General features: G+C 36.1%; 2 protein-coding genes across 3 annotated transcripts; both read right to left on the bottom strand.

Annotated features, from left to right (window-relative positions):
• Positions 1 to 6,650: 6,650 nt before the first annotated feature.
• LOC145204453 (ras-related C3 botulinum toxin substrate 1-like) lies at positions 6,651 to 10,697 on the bottom strand. The gene is made up of 4 exons (XM_080076996.1): positions 10,629 to 10,697; positions 8,917 to 9,107; positions 8,272 to 8,487; positions 6,651 to 7,221 (listed from the first exon to the last, which is right to left on the bottom strand). The coding sequence occupies exons 1-4, from the start codon at positions 10,632 to 10,634 to the stop codon at positions 7,056 to 7,058; spliced, it is 579 nt and encodes a 192-aa protein (XP_079933122.1). The 5' UTR covers positions 10,635 to 10,697; the 3' UTR covers positions 6,651 to 7,055.
• Positions 10,698 to 13,362: 2,665 nt separating this feature from the next.
• Positions 13,363 to 18,071, bottom strand: LOC145204959 (uncharacterized). 2 transcript variants are annotated; one of them, XM_080077575.1, is made up of 7 exons: positions 17,980 to 18,071; positions 17,496 to 17,717; positions 14,957 to 15,051; positions 14,748 to 14,888; positions 14,255 to 14,397; positions 13,825 to 14,006; positions 13,363 to 13,526 (listed from the first exon to the last, which is right to left on the bottom strand). In XM_080077575.1, the coding sequence occupies exons 1-7, from the start codon at positions 18,063 to 18,065 to the stop codon at positions 13,373 to 13,375; spliced, it is 1,023 nt and encodes a 340-aa protein (XP_079933701.1). In that variant the 5' UTR covers positions 18,066 to 18,071; the 3' UTR covers positions 13,363 to 13,372. The 2 variants fall into 2 exon arrangements, with proteins under 2 accessions (XP_079933701.1, XP_079933702.1); XM_080077576.1 differs by having other exon boundaries at positions 13,821 to 14,006.
• Positions 18,072 to 19,122: the final 1,051 nt, after the last annotated feature.

The following is a 19,122-nucleotide window of genomic DNA, read 5'->3' on the forward strand; positions in this document are numbered from 1 at the left end:
TCAGAAGCGTACATCATCATTATTCGCAGGTCACGACCGTTAAAATTAAGGCGCGCTGACATACAGACAAGCACCTTTCGGTTATAAAACACGAACGGTTTGACATAAATTCAAACGGTTTTCACTGGCCAACTCCAAATTTCACTTAGATACAGCATGCAAAGTTATAGGTCATTCCAATGAGTGAATCGGAATTCAGAAGCGTACATGCTCATTATTCGCAAGGAACGACCGTTAAAATTAAGGCGCGCTGACATACAGACAAGCACCTTTCGGTTATAAAACACGAACGGTTTGACATAAATTCAAACGGTTTTCACTGGCCAACTCCAAATTTCACTTAGATTCAGCATGCGAAGTTATAGGTCATTCCAATGAGTGAATCGGAATTCAGAAGCGTACATCATCATTATTCGCAGGTCACGACCGTTAAAATTAAGGCGCGCTGACATACAGACAAGCACTTTTCGGTTATGAAACACGAACGGTTTGACATAAATTCAAACGGTTTTCACTGGCCAACTACAAATTTCACTTAGATACAGCATGCAAAGTTTCAGGACATTCCAATGAGTAAATCGGAATTCAGAAGCGTACATCATCATTATTCGCAGGTCACGACCGTTAAAATTAAGGCGCGCTGACATACAGACAAGCACTTTTCGGTTATGAAACACGAACGGTTTGACATAAATTCAAACAGTTTTCACTGGCCAACTCCAAATTTCACTTAGATACAGCATGCAAAGTTTCAGGACATTCCAATGAGTAAATCGGAAATGAGAAGCGCACATGGTCATTTTGGGCAGGTCACGACCGTTAAAAATTAAGGCGAGCTGACATACAGACAAGCACCTTTCGGTTATAAAACACGAACGGTTTGACATAAATTCAAACGGTTTTCACTAGTCATCTACAAATTGCAGTCAGGTGCAGCATACAAAGTTTCAGGTCATTCCAATGAGTGAATCGGAATTCAGAAGCGTACATGCTAGATATTCGCAAGGAACGACCGTTAAAATTAAGGCGCGTTGACATACAGACAAGCACCTTTCGGTTATAAAACACGAACGGTTTGACATAAATTTAAACGGTTTTCACTGGCCAACTACAAATTGCACTCAGATACAGCATGCAAAGTTATAGGTCATTCCAATGAGTGAATCGGAATTCAGAAGCGTACATGGTCATTATTCGCAGGTCACGACCGTTAAAATTAAGGCGCGCTGACATACAGACAAGCACCTTTCGGTTATAAAACACGAACGGTTTGACAAAAATTCAAACGGTTTTCACTGGCCAACTCCAAATTTCACTTAGATACAGCATGCAAAGTTATAGGTCATTCCAATGAGTGAATCGGAATTCAGAAGCGTACATCATCATTATTCGCAGGTCACGACCGTTAAAATTAAGGCGCGCTGACATACAGACAAGCACTTTTCGGTTATAAAACACGAACGGTTTGACATAAATTCAAACGGTTTTCACTGGCCAACTCCAAATTTCACTTAGATACAGCATGCAAAGTTATAGGCCATTCCAATGAGTGAATCGGAATTCAGAAGCGTACATCATCATTATTCGCAGGTCACGACCGTTAAAATTAAGGCGCGCTGACATACAGACAAACACCTTTCGATTACAAAACACGAACGGTTTGACATAAATTTAAACGGTTTTCACTGGCCAACTCCAAATTGCAGTCAGATACAGCAGGCTTGTCAAACTCGCGGCCCGTCGGCCGCATGCGGCTCACGAACAGTCAATAACAATTGTAGTATTTTTTTAGATTTTTTTGATAAAACCAAATTTTTCTTACTTTTCAAAGCTATTATCTAAACAGACATTTAGCGAAATTTAATTTGTAAATACAAATTCATATGTTATGAATAGAAACGATCGTAATTAAACCGTTCCTCATACTTTCAGTCAAGGCTGTACAATCTGCGGCCGTACGACCACATTAAAATATATGTACTGGCGGCCGTGATGTTATTAAAACTCCTTTGCCAAAACTTTTGATTTTCAAACTGCCCGAAACAGATGTTGTGTTACTGAAAAGAGTTACAAGCCTAGCAGTCATATGCGTCAATCTTTTTGTAGGCCTATTGTGTGCAAACAATGCGATAAAACAGGTAGTAAAAGCATCACAATATAGATTATGACGTAATAAAGATTAAAACTGATTTTTATTGTGGAACTCAATCTGTTCATCATGTTGTAAATTAATGTGATAATAAATCCGGACCCCCCCCCCCTAAGTTTTGCGTAAATTAAATAGGCCCAAATCGTTTCCGTTTACCGCTGATAACAGGGAGTCGTTATCTCAAAGCCCTGAGCCTTCAATCTCTTGTATTCGCTTGTTATCTAATCGCCAATTATGACGTAACAAGGGTTTAATAAGGAGTTTTATGCGCTAACAATCGGAAAGTTACGTTCCGGCTGGAACGCTGGTTGCAATTTCTTGCTTGGTGTTAACTGCACTTAATGCAACATATCAAACTGTTTTTGCATTTGTATTGTTTCGACCTGCCAAACACGTAATAGTTTTGTCCCAAACATTAGATCGATGTTAATCGAGTTATGTTATTAGGGTACACGGAATTTGTGACTGCCACAATTTATGCCTTCTACAGTTACCAACTTTAGTGCATTCGTGACATTGCGCAACTTTAGCATTATCGCTTTAGAAAGGCGTTCAGTCCTTGAGAATCTGTTCCCCCTTTTTAAGCAACGATTTTGATCACCTGACGCTTATCGCTTATCTTGCAGCTGCAGTTTTGCTGATTAAGCTAGATACCAGCGGCAAAACCAGGAAAATACAAAGCTGTCGCGAAAATTATTTGTTCTTTCTGTCAATTGGAGTTAGTGGCAGTTTAGCATGTGAATTACGTATTCAGTATCGTGCGGTCTAGCGTGTTTGCAAACACTTTTCGTAACAAAACTCTGTTCCAACTAGTCCTTTTCGTAACAATTTTTTTCCAGCTAACACTTTTCCGAAACAAACTTTTCTTACGGCTAAAGCTTTTTGCGAGCTAAATTTATTCAAAACCGATGATTTTTGCAACTTAAAGGATGGTTGAAGCTAACAGTTCATGTAACAAAATTTTCTTACAACTATCACTTTTCGTAACAAAATTTTGTTTCATCTAACACTTTTCGTAACAAAATTTTGTTCCAACTAACATTTTTTGTAACAAAATTTTGTTCCAACTAACACTTTTCGCAACAAAATTTTGTTCCAACTAACTATTTTTTTGTAACAAAATTTTGTTCCATCTAACAGTTTTCGTAGCAAAATTTTGTTACAGCTAACACTTTTCGCAACAAAATTTTGTTCCAACTAACATTTTTTGTAACAAAATTTTGTTACAGCTAACACTTTTCGCAACAAAATTTTGTTCCAACTAACATTTTTTGTAACAAAATTTTGTTCCAACTAACTATTTTTTTGTAACAAAATTTTGTTCCAACTAACACTTTTCGTAACAAATTTTCTTAGAGCTTTAGCTTTATGCGAGCTAAATTTATTGAAAACCGATGATTTTCGCAACTTAAAGTATGTTTCAAACTAACACTTTTCGTAACAAAATTTTGTTCCAACTAACACTTTTCGTAACAAAAATTTGTTCCAACTAACACTTTTCGTAACAATTTTGTTGCAACTAACACTTTTCCGTAACAAATTTCCTTAGAGCTTTAGCTTTTTGGGAGCTAAATGTATTGAAAACCGGTGATTTTCGCAACTTAAAGTATGTTTCAAACTAACACTTTTCGTAACAAAATTTTGTTCCAACTAACACTTTTCGTAACAAAATTTTGTTCCAGCCAACACTTTTCGTAACAAAATTTTGTTCCAACTAACACTTTTCGTAACAAATTTTCTTAGAGCTTTAGCTTTTTGCGAGCTAAATTTATTGAAAACCGATGATTTTCGCAACTTAAAGTATGTTTCAAACTAACACTTTTCGTAACAAAATTTTGTTCCAACTAACACTTTTCGTAACAAAATTTTGTTACAGCTAACACTTTTCCGTAACAAATTTTCTTAGAGCTTTAGCTTTTTGCGAGCTAAATTTGTTTAAAACCGATGATTTTGAAACTTAAAGTATGTTTCCAGCTAATACTTTCCGCTACAAAATTTTGTTCCAGCTAACACTTTTCGTAACAATTTTGTTCTAACTAACACTTTTCCGTAACAAAATTTTCTTACGGCTAAAGCTTTTTGCGAGCTAAATTTATTAAAACCGATGATTTTCGCAACTTAAAGTATGTTTCAAACTAACCCTTTTCGTAACAAAATTTTGTTCCATCTAACAGTTTTCCGTAACAAAACTTTGTTCCATGTAACACTTTTCCGTAACAAAATTTTCTTGCAGCTATAGCTTTTTGTGAGCTAAATTTGTTTAAAACCGATGATTTTGAAACTTAAAGTATGTTTCCAGCTAATACTTTCCGCTACAAAATTTTGTTCCAACTATCACTTTTCCGTGACCAAATTTTCTGCTAACAAATACCTTTTCTAACACATTTTAGTTCCAGCTAACACTTTTCGTAACAATTTTGTTCTAACTAACACTTTTCCGTAACAAATTTTTGTTCCACCAAATAGTTTTGTAACGTAATTTCTTCCAATTAACAATTTTGTATCAAAATTTTGTGACAGCTAACACTTTTGGGAACGAAATTCAATTTTTATGGTTTCACCATGTATGTGCAGATTTAAAACACAAAATGTTTAAAATATGCTTAAAAATTCTCTTTGTCGCCACCTAATGAACAAAAAAATACTGTAACAAAATTTTTTGTTACACCCAATTTAACGATGTTTTTCTGTTCAAAAATTTTCGTTACGACATACCAGAAATTTTTGTAACTTGGAACAAAATTCGGAACAAAATTTTCGTTCCGAAACGAAATTGTTCAATTTGGAACGAAATTTTGTTACTCGGAGCGGTTTCGCTAACGGTATTTCCGAGTTAATGGAAAATTGCATTATGCCCCATTACCTGCATCCTCGTCGGAACAAATTCCGATCTTCGGGAGGACCCGCTGACCATGAGTGAGATGAAAAGCATGGGAACACAACCGATCAAGTAAGAGTAAAATGAAATTCTTTTAGCATTTATAAATACTGCAAAACCCCACATAAAATACCTGATTGAAAAAGTAGAGTATTATAAGACTTTCTAGACTTGTTTGATACAAAGCAACGATTGATTTTTTGTTCGGTGCAGTTAGTGTTTTGAACAGCAAAATCAATGTAACAGCACACTTACAAAAAATCACAAACAGCACATTTTGCACAATCATGTAATACCACAATAAACGAAACCTAAATTACAGTATTATAAAGAATAATTTTAAGATTTTTTTCCTTTATTTAAGAAGTTGTATAAATTTGCAGCAGACATCAATGTATTCAATTGGCTAAAGATATCGGTGCCCTTATGTACATGGAATGCTCCAGTTTACGTGATAAAGGTGTTCAAGAAATTTTCCAACATGCGAAGAGATCAGTGGTTTCACCCGGAATAAATAAAAAGAAGGAAAAAATATGTGTTACTCTATAGACTATGTATAAACAAACTTGTTCAATGGAAGTGTGAAATCATTTGCACAATAGAGCCACTATTTAAAAAAAAGTAATGTATTGTCCAAATATGCTTTCTTTTCGTCGCTTTATGCTGGATGTTTGTGTCATCTTTCTTGTCTTGCAGTGTATTGAAGTAAACTACTTAAATACACTTAAAATTTTAGATTCACTGAATAAGTTGTAAAATCCCGTCGAATCCCTGTCAACTTACCTTAAGAATTTTCGTGGCAAAGAACAGCGACGTTTTGGCAAAGAAGCAGTTTTTAAAACTTACTTCTTAAAGGGGTAAAGTAAAAAAATGCCTGTAAAAGAAAACATGGTGCCAAAAGTATTTTAAATATACGTGAATAACTTTGTTGATAACAAATTTTAAGTGTCGCTTCATGCAGACTGTTTTTGCGACATTTAGCTTACATGGGCGTCTGCAAAAAATGTAAGAGGAAGCAAGTTTTAAATATATATAGGTACATGGATGGATTACGATATTACGTAATTATGTATAAATAAGCTTAAATTACATACAGTACAATTACATTGCCTAAATATTAAATACCTCTGCGATATAAAAAAAACACGTCATAATAGTTTTGTCTGTTCGAAATACAGTTAAAAGGTAGAGATTATGGAAACAACAACAGTCTGTTGTCAACAGACACGTAAATCAGGCAGACATTGGTAAACTGACTTGTTTAGACATTCACTGATTTAGCTCCTTCAATTCTTCGAGCATGTACTTTTTCCAATTATAAGGTCTTTCGACAAAATATGTTCAACTTATGAATACATTAAAACTCCAAGGGGAGCACTTGCCCTTGCGTCCCTGTGCCCACGGTAAGGGTCGCGGGTTAAAAAGTTTGAAGCCTTGACTGAAACATTTCAGGAACTTTTTTAGTGCCGGAACATTTTAGTTCAGGTGTACACACTGACAAATCGAATTATTAATATTCCACTCAAAGGTCTGCAGCCTTGTATAAGTGAATGCTAGAAAACTGATCACGTACATTGGACACCTTGTTTATTTAGAAAGTAAAGGACAATTTCATTTTATGTCACATGGCAAACAAAGATCGTGCTTTCGACCAACGATAAAAAAGTAGGAAACAAAATGTGTTGTAAGTATGTGTACAAGACGTTTAACTTCCCTACTATCCACTGTTGCGTTATTCAATAAAAAGAATAACAAAATTTTACCCGCAAACATAGTGTTATGTTTTGCACACTTGGTTCATACTCCATTTTACAAAAAAAATAATAACAACAAAAACGCAAAATAGGCGCCCATAACAATAAATAATAATATGCAGTACTTCAGCAAACAAAACAACGATAATTAAAACTAACAACCATCAAGCAATTGCTGAACCGAAAGTGCACTACGATTTTGTAGTAGTGAAGAGTGATACATCAGTGTTTACACCAAACTGCTTTAAAGTGTTTATCACCGATGGCAGATGGTTTATAAAGTGACGCAGTTTTTGTCTTTTTTGTTAGTTTTTGCTGGTGATATAACCGAGTTTATTGCGTCTTGAAAAACTTCCTGGATTCCATCGCGGCATAAACTGGAGCATTCAACATACTTTAGGGCACCGATTTCTTTAGCCAACTGCAGACATTGCTCAGTTCTGCGAAATAACAAAAGCAATGTTACTTTTAAAACAAGTTTTAAGGGTAAAGTTTTTTCGGTTCAATTCAGTTGGTTTTTAAATCAAAATCATTGTTTCTTTAGAAACGTGTTTTAATAAAAGTATTTGAGCTCCAATTCGGTTGTTTTTAGAAATTAAAATACATTATCACCTTTTTAAGGAAGTTTTTTAAGGTGCAAGGCAGTTAGTTTTTCAATTAAACGACACTATTACTTAAAAACATGTTTTAATCACAATATTTGAGGACCAATTTAATTGTTTTTGGAATAAAAAAAAACTTTTTCGCTTTAAAAACGTGTTTTACAGCCTTGTAAATGTCATTCAGTTGTTTTTAGAATTTAAAAGCATTATTCATTTGAAAAATTGTTCAAGTATTTAAGTGTAGTTTAGTAACTTTTGGAATTAATGCGCCCAAAAGTATGTGTTTTGTTGTTGCTTGGTGGTAAATATGACTGCTTGGAAGAAAATATGACTGACTCAACGTCACAACGCACGCAATGACGTCATTTTGTTACCGTGGTGTTTGGAGTCAGACTTTTCATGTATGTTATTTACGTTTGTACTGTTATTTGCGTCTTTGCATAAAGTCTGCATGAGAACATTATGTATTATTGCGCATTTTTGTATTACAGTCGAAATTGTGAAACTTGTTTGTTTATTCCCTCCTAGGTTTCCAGACGTTTGGTGTTAAAAATTTCAGTTTTTCAGTTTTAAACATTGAATACTCTTAAAATGGATGTCATTCTATATCTTAAAAGTATTCATAAAGTTATTAAACATAATAACAACGCGTTATTCTCCGGGTGAATTACATGAGCATGTTTTTTTATGACATGCAATAAATAGTCGAATAGTCATTTACAAAGCGTATGCTTGTGAATATATGATTTATGTAAAACTACTGAAGCTTTTACTACACTTACATCAGCTTTTTAAGTGTACTGAAAGCTTAGTATGTAAACTATTCAAACATTAGAAATATACTAAGGAGTTCAAACATAGCGGTAGATGATATGATTCTGTTCTTACTTGAGCGGTTGTGTTCCCATGCTCTTCATCTTCTCCATGGTCTCCGGGTCCTCCCTAAGATCGGATTTTGTTCCGACAAGGATGCAGGGAGCGGATGGGCAGTGATGACGTGTTTCCGGCCACCACTTGGAGGAGACACTGAGGTAGGAAGATGGGGAAACCACCGAAAAGCAAATAAGAAAGATGTCTGTCTTGGGATAAGAGAGAGGTCTTAATCTGTTGGAAAAGAAATTAGAAAGTTTATTTTAGATCCCTTATGCAGTATACCAAGGATTTTCTAAAAAGCAATCTATCTATGTGTTTCCGGATTGGCTAAATGTGGATTAACGATCTTGCCAAAGTAACAGGGAACTTATATCTTTTTGACAAATTTGTCGTACAATTGGTGTGTGGTGCGAGACGAGAGGTTGATTTTAAGAACGATATGGATTCTTCAGGGCACCTCAGTGCTTATAACTGTATTCTTTGCTGTGTTTATAGTCTTTCCAGGAGTTTTGGGGTTAACATAAAATAAACTTCCTAGAGCAGTATACTTTTTTCTGGGTAAGAGAATAAATCTATTACCCTTAAAAATTAAAATAAAAAAGGCCCAACATCAAAGCCAATGCTCGTTTTGGTTGGAACATTATTTCCAAACAGCCAAACCTGTCGTATTCCTCTTGTCCTGCGGTATCCCACAGTGCGAGATTATATGTTAGTCCATTAACGGTGCTTGTTGCTGCGTAGTTGTCGAATATAGTCGGTACGTAATCTGCTGGAAAGGCGCCTTCTGCATAGGTGATGCAAAGACAAGTCTTGCCCACTGCACCATCGCCCACCACAACAATTTTCACTGGCTGCGGAAGCAAAGCACAATTGTGTAAGTACAGGCCTTCTTTAATGTGCACCTTTAGGCTATTGGTGCGTAAATGGGTGATCTCTTGCATGGGTTTGAAACAGAGTTGTAAGTTGTTTTGGGCTTTTCAGGTCGGGATTTGGGTTGGATTTAACTTTCTTTGGCCTCATTTATACGCCAATTGCACTATCTTACGAGCCTCAATTTAAAAATTGCTACGGAAGGGTTTTAAGGCATGTTCGTTCGGGTTCTGGCAGGTCTTGGTATACAATTTCGGACCCGCTAACACCTCTTGTTTGAAAGTACCTGGTCATGAAAAATACAAACTGATTACGGGAAAGTCGTTCAGTCTATCACATCGTATCCATAGTTTTTTAACATCCGACAAATTTTATTAATATTCTCATTCGACGGCATAATTTTTATTCCTCTTCTTCTTCGACGGCATAAAATAGCACTACTTTCATGGTTTAGTAGAATTTAGTTTTGGAACTTACGAAACACACTATGTTAACACATACTTTAGTTCATATTATCAGGGAAATGTTTTTAAGCAGTACATTTTAAACTAAGTTAAGTTAATATTTCGTTTCAGACGTCGGACTTTCGATTCACCAGATCGTATTCTTATAAGAAAACGACTGACGAACCGTTTGTGTCGAGGTCTAAAGCTCTAACATCTTTACGTCTGGTTTTGAACTTTAAAATGTGCATCAGTTATTTTTAGTAGGAATGCACAACTTTTTTATCGCCAAACGTATTTCAGTGTTCTTGTTTATTGTAAAGGCGCCAGTAAGACTACTTGGCCATTTCATAAAAATAGCAGTGGCGCGTGTCCAAATGTGCTGACCACATAACAAGTTCTTATTATTCTAGCGGCTACCAGTGTCAGCTTACTAGCTAAGCGCATATCTACTTGGCTAATAGATATAAAAGTCCTGTTTAATCTAAGACAGAGATCAGGTATGAAGCAAACAACTTTTAATAACGCACTTTGCCAGTGGATGTTCTGCCAACGTAGAAACTTACATCAGACAGGGTTTGATAAATATCGATTGATGGGTAAAAGAGCACTTGCGAATATTTGAAAGCAAATTGTGTAAAAATGCTGACGGTTTGGGCTATTAGGGATGGGGTGAGGTTTTATAACAATTACAACTATAATACAACTTAGGAAACTTAGAAAACTTAGGAACTTAGTTACATACGTTAATTCTAGTCTCATTCCTTTTCCATTATCACTGATAATAATTATCAGTGATAATAAATAATTTAAATAACTGTGCGCCATTTGTCGATAACTCCTTTGCGCCACTTGTCGATATTTAGCAAACTGCGTCTACTGTGAGTTCTTATGTTAGTAGCCCTACCGTTAACAGTACGCACACTTCAACATAGGTGTGTACAGCTCGATAAGTATGTATCGCATATGATCGTACTGCTGGCGATTGTGCACCCCCGGTTTGTGTTCAAAACAAGATATGCAGAGTGTATACATTATGTCCAGATTATTAGCTCTTACCCTCATGCTGACGTCAGCTCAGGAGAACAGTTGGACGAAATCAGATCGGTCATTTAACGTGAGCTTACAAAACCTGAAAGAGAGAAACGAGTAAGAAAAGGCTTGACAGTGAGGCATCAGATAAACATGATGGCACTTTCAGAGCACGGATACCGCCTACACTGACGTCAATATTACGTGGTGTGAGTTTTGCTGTTTTTTTCTTGCTGCCAAGTTCCTTGACTGTGATACAGATGAACACAACATCTACTTTTTGTTGTTTCGTTTCTCTAATGTTATTATTAATAGAAAACGTACCCCTGATAGTTTTTATATCACGGTCGTAATGGCGTTTTTTTGTAAGTTATAATATCGTTTGACACAATGCCACTAGGGATTGCAACTGTCAACTTTGACAAGTGCTGCCCCACGCACATGGTTATAATAGGGTTTAGATGTTAAACTGCACTCTATTGACAAAATATACTGACAACTGACGTGACACTCACAGTACCAATTATTAGAAAACCATTCTGACAGCGTACTTTGTTGTAATGTGGGCTTTCCGATTGGCAAGTAGTCTGTCATTTTTGCTGTTATCTACAAGCAAATCGTTTAAACTGTATAATGGATGTAATGGATATGCTTTTTGTGATGAACAGTTTTACTCTGACTCCAACAACTATATTTGGATCCTATACCGACATAAAATAGGCGTTGTTACACTAAACCCCCAATTCAGTTAAGGTTAATCTCAAGTTAGTAACTAAAAGTTGTTAATTTTGAAGACACAACCGCTCAAAATAACAAGCCAACTTGTATGCGAATAAGTCAAAAACAAAGCAAACAGACTGATCGAGAACCGAGCAAACAAACATACAGACTAATATTTCTAGAAGATTTTTTGAACTTCTAAATATGTTGTCTCCTGGCTGCAACAGAATTTAGATTTCTCAATTTTCTGATTGGTCACAGTACAAAACGTGAAAACGCGATAACTGTATTAACTCTAGTTACTTAAATGCTGAACGTACATACCAACCATATACCTAACTATTGTACAGTAAAGACTATTGATTGCCTTCTGGTTGCCATTTCCTTGTTACGCAACTTGGATGTCGCATGTTTAAGCAGTTTATTAATCATAGTCGATGACTGATATGAAATGAAGCGTCAGTTCCCAATTATAGTTACTGTATTCTTATGTTATGATGATAAGACATAAACTTTTACCCTCACAAGAGTGGATCATTTGATTGACTCACATGTTTTGGATGACGATTAAGGGATTGCCTACTTGAGGTTTAATGTTAAGTTATTTACAAGGCATTTATAACCTCATATGTAAACAGGTTTAAAACGATAAAATTATGTGGTTATTGTGATTATTTGTGGAGCTACGTCGTGGTATACTTTTAGGCAAACATAATTGGCGCTTAAATTGCCAATTTTGCTGTTGATTTATACATTATGATTGTGTGTTAATAGAGTTATGGCAAGATATCATATTGTTCCGTTGCGTTTTGATTTTGCATTCAGGCAACCTGATTTTTTTTCATATGCAAAATCAAGAAAACTATTGAGTTTTAACATGTTTTGAATGGTTGCAACTTATTTCTACCATATGAAGGATGAACTGTTAAAGGGGACAGTTTTTGTACACCCACGGTTACGAACTTTACCCCTTAACAAACAAGAATATGCAAGTTATACCACAAAGTTTTGTTTCTGGTAAAACTATCAAACACTTCTTTCAAGGCTAACTTTTTCCAAGTCATATACCTTAATCACTTGCAAAAATCAAACATATTCATGCTATAAAATCAAGAAACGTGACATCTGTTTTTTGATTTTGATAAAGTCAAACTTCATGCAAACTCAACTCAACTTTTAAAGTCTTTACTTTTCGTGCGCATAAAAAACTGTACTCTTGAAACACAGTTCAAGTTAAATTGGGCAATCCTCAAATCAGAAATAAAGTCATACTTTACTGTACAAAACCGGATAGCAAAACCGCATTTAACCCGCAGAGCGGTGGAAACAACAAACAAAAACTGTTTGCAGTAACATGTACATATTGGTACACCAGCGAACCGCGCTGCGAATCGACAGTTGCACCTACGTTTCCGTTTGTATGCCGTCATCGGCCTGTTGTAAGTCCTTTGTACTCTCATGTATATAAGCAAGTGTGTGTGTATGTGTGGTCTGTTTCCGGTTGTTCCGAATATTGTTTAACTGCCTCTTTAGCTGTACAGCTCTTGCCTGGCCTCTGGCGGTTAAATGAATAGTGACATTATACAAAACTACAGGTTTATAAACGACTGCGTTTATTTGTTGAACGAATATAACCAATTGTAGTAATCGTTGTTAGTAGTTGGTAATATTCACACTGTTGATATTAAAGTAATGGTTAAACCCCACCCTCTTTCCCTATCACACATGGTTAGTTTATCGACTGGTTCCACCAACGTTCCTCACCCCAATCTCACTTTCTTGTGAGCCCCAGTTAGATAACGCTTTAAAACACGGTGTAGTTTTTTGGGCATTATCCACCAACTGTGCCTACCACTGTTTTGCTCTCCATAACGTTTGCGTTGCGCAGCTGTTTCCGACTTGTCGATTGTTTTTATGCTATTGTGTCGCTATGATTTCTTTCACCACGCGAAATAAACGCGCCTCTGTCTTTATACCTCTGATATAGTTCGTATAGTTCCTAAGAAATGCTACTTTAACTCCCGTTTGAAAATTCACATACTTTTTGTCGCTTAAAACATACAATAAAACGAATGCAACAGGAATACGCAAAAAAGAGAATAACGCTTTAGGAGGGCACATGTGAAACAATAAGTTACTACTTTATGGGTCCGAATTTGATTTCTCCACTGAGTCTGCTGTTCCTTTTTCAACCATCTCCATGATCTGAATAAGTAAGCGTTAAAATCAAAAATTCTTGAAACAAGATTACTAACACGTTGTTTATTGGTTGATTAGTTAGGTTAGTGCTTTTTAATCTTCATATTTTTGGATACAAATGTGACGTCAGAATTTGAGGTGTCTTGTGAAATGTTCTTTTTCAAATCACGGAAACTATCATCTTATGCTTTAAGGCTTAACGGGCTAGACAACAAGCTTGACATATACATCTGTCATCGGGTCCATAAAGCAACTAAATGGATATTTGGCATTATCAATCACAATCAAAAACATTCTTACCCACACGTAGAACACCGCTGCCCCTTCGCTGACTTCATAGATGTGTTGGAAGTTGTAACCTTTCAGAATTTCACGGACACGTGACATGACGTCGTCGGTGACATCGTCACGATGTCTTCGGTCGATGAGCCGTTTTAGGTTGTGTTTGCCACTTTGGTTCATAAAAGCTTGGAGAGAAGGCCATTTCTAAGCGGAATAAAATTGTTGTAAATGTTTCTGCCCGAAATGTTTTATGATACTCTTTTACAAACAAAAATGTCAAGTTTTTAAATACTATTTTGTATTTGCGATAGTGTTTTGCAAAAATCTACAGTTTGCACAAAACACCGGGTAACCGGCCAAATTGCAAGTATCAATTGAATTTTACAAACTGATCGTTATTGGTTTTACTGCTTTGAAGAGGTGCATATTCTTCACTTTGTCCGTACAAATACCTTCAGCTGATGTTCGTCCGTAAATCCAAGGAGCAGGTAAACGCACACCATGACGTCATGAACTGCTTTAGGTGGTTTTGCGTAGCTTCTTAATTCCGACACAACACTAGGACGAATGTCACGTACCGCTTCTCTCATCCGATCTACAAATAAATTAGGGGTCTTAATATTTTAAAGCGGCCACAAGGCATGATTTCTATTTTGAAACATTCAGTATCTTGAAACACACAGCAACAAAGAAATCAAATTTTGGGTTTTTGGTTTTAAATTTTGGATTTGCCATTTTCCTGATAAAGGCGTCTATCTCGTATGGGACAACGGTAGTTAACAATAAAATTGCCGGAATAGCAATACTCGCTAATACATTATGCCTGGCAAAAGCTCATTATCATGAACACTTGTTTAATATATTTGACAACAAATGATTCACATGTCTTGCGTGGTGTAAGTGTCGATAGCAAAATATTTACAAGCTCGCTAAAACATATCGTACTTAGGTTATTCTGTTGCTTGAAGCAGTTGCGAGCTTCGAAGATTTCGCTTCCCAATGTCACTTCGTAACCGTCGAATACTGCCCACTCGATGGCGCCCTCCAACATTTCCAAGTCACCCAACCGCATTGCTTTCAGGAGATCTGGCAAAGAGTTTTACACGTTTATGTTGTAATGATGCATCGTACAAAAATACATTTTTGTCACTTGCCGCTTCTTCGTTTTTCCAAGTTGTCCGATGTTAATTCATTTCCTGTTAAGTCTGTGGTGTCATTTTGGGGAACCACTTGTTCCGAGAGTGAGCTTCTGCGAAAAGGCGTTTGTAATTACGTTTTTATTTTGGTACCGTCCTCTGACGTCATAAATGCAATTCTATGTTGCGTCGCTGTAGCGAATTGCCGAAGAGACGTGGTTCCACGAGGCTAGAAAGCGGGCAGTTGTAGTTGGTGTACAGCTGGGGTTGTTTGGCTACTGCTATATCTGCGCTGCTTAACTTTGATCGTTTTCACTCTTTTTAATATTTTAGTACAAGTTTGAATTGGATACTGACAGCCCGGCACTGCAGCAGAACCGAAAAAAGCGTAACAATAATAGTGTTGGATTGAAAAAATATACACTTTAAAATCCAAATTGCGATGGGCCCGAAAGTGCTTGGGCGCAAGGAAGTTTCTTTGAGAGATTGGTTATCATTTTGGTCGCTTTGAAAAGCATTTGCAACTTTCTTTTTGCTCGCGGTGTATATTATATGTTTTGTGCGATAAACTATATTAAAATGCATCTAATTTTTACATGTAAAATGTCAAAATGGGGGCTACAAGAACGACAACTTTTAACTGCCTAAATATACAACAATATCAAAGGTAAAGTTAATAAAATTGTCACCAAGCGCTTGGTAAATACAACATACTCACTGACTTTCACCAAGGACGTTCAAAACGTCATCGACTTCAGCATAAAAATTTCGTATTCGTGCTTGTGTAGTCATAACATCAGTATTTTTAAATAATTTTCCTCTCACTAACCTTCTGTTCGCCTAAGAAGACCTTATGTTCCGCTCTTAAAATTACATTTAAAATACAAATTAATGCCATGTATGTCTTTGCTTAACGTTAATATTTTATCTATCCTGGTTTGAATAAAGTATATATTTCCTGAAAACAAACTGTAGCATCATGGCTATAACGATGAGAATACATAAGCACAAAAACGTACGAATCCCTTCAACAAACACTGTTTAAAACTCAATTGATAATGATAATTCCAAACACATGCTTGTCTATTAGTTTTGTTTTGTGTGTAAAAACTCTTTAATCCCAAATAGGTTCTGTCACTATTATAAGCTAGTTTCAGTACAGCTAATTTGATGATAATAACTGGTAAATCTCGTACACCAAAATTTGAATAAGCTAACAGTGCTGACACCTAACTTCCAAATTATACCGAGTGTCGTCAAAAAACGTCAAAGCAATCTCTTTAAGAGTGACTTAAGTATTTTAAGAAGCCCTTGAGCTCCACTTGGTAAAGTTTCAAGCTGGTTAACTGTTTTGTTAGCCTCCGGTTCAAATGCAATTACATATTATAATGCTTTAGCTCCTAATTTCTGGTTTGTTTCCTATTCAATGACTTTGAGAAAGTAATAGCTTTAATATGGCATGGTGTGTTCGTATAATGGCAACATGTCAAAGCGACCCTTGGCCAAGATCATTTTGAAAAAGTTTGCACAGCCGGCGGAGGCGTTGGATTTGAAGTAAATGTGGCCCGCTAAACTATTTCAGAGCAGTTCTAGCAAGCGATTTCATTTTTTTTTGTTTACTGAGTAAATCAATGCGCCGCTGCTATATTTCTCTAAGTCTATGCTAACATTGCGGCTACAATCACTTTTTGCTGATAATTGTTTGGCACACAACAAAGCAAACACAACTTGTGCTATATAAAGGTGCGGCCCGTCATTTAATCATGTTGCTTGTATTTTACCCATTAGAGACAAAAGGCTGCATACTCCTGGAATAATTCAAGAACTGTTTTGTGTGTGTTGGCGCTAAATAATTGTTTTAGACACATATTTTAGATCCTAGAAGAATAGGTTAAAGTTCACGAACTCAAACTCAAGTCGATTTACTTTTAGGGATATTTTTGCCTTAACATAATTTCTCATTTACCAAGCATCAAACGGGGTTATTTTTTTATGATAGTTGCTCTTCAGCCTATGATTTCAATGTAGTGCTAATAAAAACGTATGTAGTTGTTTGCAAGTTCTCGAAGTGGAAATTGCCTTGCTGGGATGATTCAAGCAAGGGGACAAAATCCTCATCACATTGATAATCAAAAGCAACTACTTTTTCCTGATTTCAGCGATTAAGAATGTTTAAAGCGGTTTACCTTTACTGCTGTCTGTGCGTTTTTCAAGTCATGGTTCTATAAAACGCAATATTGCGCCAGTTTGGTTTGGAGAATGGTATTTATCAAAAAATGCCTGGAATTTGGGCGGGAACTTGGCCGAGCAGTCCGGCGCGCCTGACCCATATACTGTACAAGCATAAAAATCCCCGATCGGGATTCGTCCCCGGGAGTGTCGTGGGTTCGAACCTCGTGAAACAAAATTGTCCGGAATTTGGTCCATTTAGATATGGTAAATCCTAAGGTAACGTCTGTTAAACTATCGAGTTAACTCAACAATTTAATTACCCACAAGAACATTTTAAACATACAAATCACAACCATAACTTAAAACATAATAGACATGTGTTTACCTTGCTCTCTCATTGTTTTGTGACTCTTCCATCATAACTAGCTTTTCAAGCTTTTCAAACTCCTCCAGATCTGCATCCGGATGTTGCAGATCGCTCTTCTCACTTGGTGCTCGTTCCGCATCAGCATAAGAAGTGTCGATGTTACCATGGTGATACGTTGAACAATTGTCTGTCTTGTTATTTCTTGATCGCAACTTACTGCACGTATGCTGTATTTCTAAACTATACAAAGTGAATTTCGAACATAATTTATACTATATAAAGTTTGTGCAGTTTTAAGTTGTCTTAAAAAAAGCTGAAAAGCTCCCTAACTTGCAATGGGGTCAATTTAAAGCTTGATAATATCCGATATTCGCAGTCCGAATTATGCGCAAACATTTTTAATGTTACTTTTTTGCGTATCTGGCTCTGTATTTCCGTTTCAAACAACGTTTTGCGCGATGTGACTAAGCTAAAATTCTTGTCAAGTGCCTACAAAACTTACCTGTATACGGTACATAGAATGATCGTCTTTAAAAGGCAAGTTATAAGAAGAACAATAAGCAGAATTAAAGACAGGTTTTCATCCATTTTGTAGTGAACCTAAAAATATATACAACGCCATAACCACCAATGTAAGTTACAATGTTTCTCTAAAACGTAAGACTTTTCATTAGCCGCAACCAACCTTCGACAAACATTAACATTTGCCTATTCTGTTTCTGGTACTGCACATATAATTATGTAGCACTTCCTTTAAGTTTCCTAAAGTACACGACTTGTGTTTGTGGTCAATGCACGTAATTACTAAATTAAAAGCAAACAAACTCGTCAGCAATACAATAGTCAATAACTTGTAACTGACGTTTTTAATCAGTCTCATCTCAAGTCTCTGATAGACAACACACTTTATTGCTTGATAAACTTTGACACTCAAGGCCAAACTCACTCGCACGATTATATTACAATTCCCGAATCCTGTTTTGTGACGCAGCAGGACGCACATGCATATGTGACGTCATAATGGAATTCGCGCTGCGGGTGTTTTGGATTGGACAATCGATTCATCAAACGACGACTTGATATTACGTTCCGCGTTTTTGGAATAGTAATAGTGCCAACTCACTTATGTAAACCCCTCGATGTATTGTAAATTTGTCGAAAACTTTCAAGGTTCTCTTGTCCCTTTAAGAGACATTTAAAAATGTTAACTTTGTATTAGCCGTGTGAGTTTATAAAACATATGAATAGATGCAAAACAATCATCTGCAAACCATGAGATTCAATAGAAAAGTCTTTAATCACAATAAGGTGTTAAGGCGGGTGAAATGCGCAAATTATAAACACTAGTATATTGACTTTTGTGGGAACAAAACAAGGCGCTTTTTATGCTTTGTAACTCCCTACTTTAGTTTTTAATTAACCAGCTCCAGACATTTTGCTGTTTGATAAACGTTGTTTTATTTCTCAGTCAGTTGAAGTGGTTTTCGAATGTCCGAATAACTAATGTTTTGCATTTACAACGCTCTAAATTGTTTCACATTTTCATCACATGGGGCATTTAAAACGAAACAGTAAACCGGCCGTCGAGAAACATTTTTATTTTAAAGTGATCCTTGAAAACGTAAACTGATCCATATGTTTATCA

This window comes from Phallusia mammillata, chromosome 8, assembly GCF_965637545.1.
Source record: "Phallusia mammillata chromosome 8, kaPhaMamm4.hap1.1, whole genome shotgun sequence".
Taxonomy (NCBI): domain Eukaryota; kingdom Metazoa; phylum Chordata; class Ascidiacea; order Phlebobranchia; family Ascidiidae; genus Phallusia; species Phallusia mammillata.

Bases quoted from the DNA above. Each gene is read 5' to 3' on its own strand.
- LOC145204453 (XM_080076996.1), bottom strand. The intron at 8,488-8,916 runs GTTTGGCTGTTT...CTTTTCCAACAG, and splicing joins GGACAAGAGGAATACGACAG to ATTAAGACCTCTCTCTTATC. The intron at 7,222-8,271 runs GTAAGAACAGAA...GTTATTTCGCAG, and splicing joins ATGGGAACACAACCGCTCAA to AACTGAGCAATGTCTGCAGT.
- LOC145204959 (XM_080077575.1), bottom strand. From the start codon at position 18,065: ATGGATGAAAACCTGTCTTTAATTCTGCTTATTGTTCTTCTTATAACT. The intron at 14,889-14,956 runs GCAAGTGACAAA...ACTCTTTGCCAG, and splicing joins CTTGGAAAAACGAAGAAGCG to ATCTCCTGAAAGCAATGCGG. The intron at 14,007-14,254 runs GTATTTGTACGG...TATTCCGCTTAG, and splicing joins CGGACGAACATCAGCTGAAG to AAATGGCCTTCTCTCCAAGC.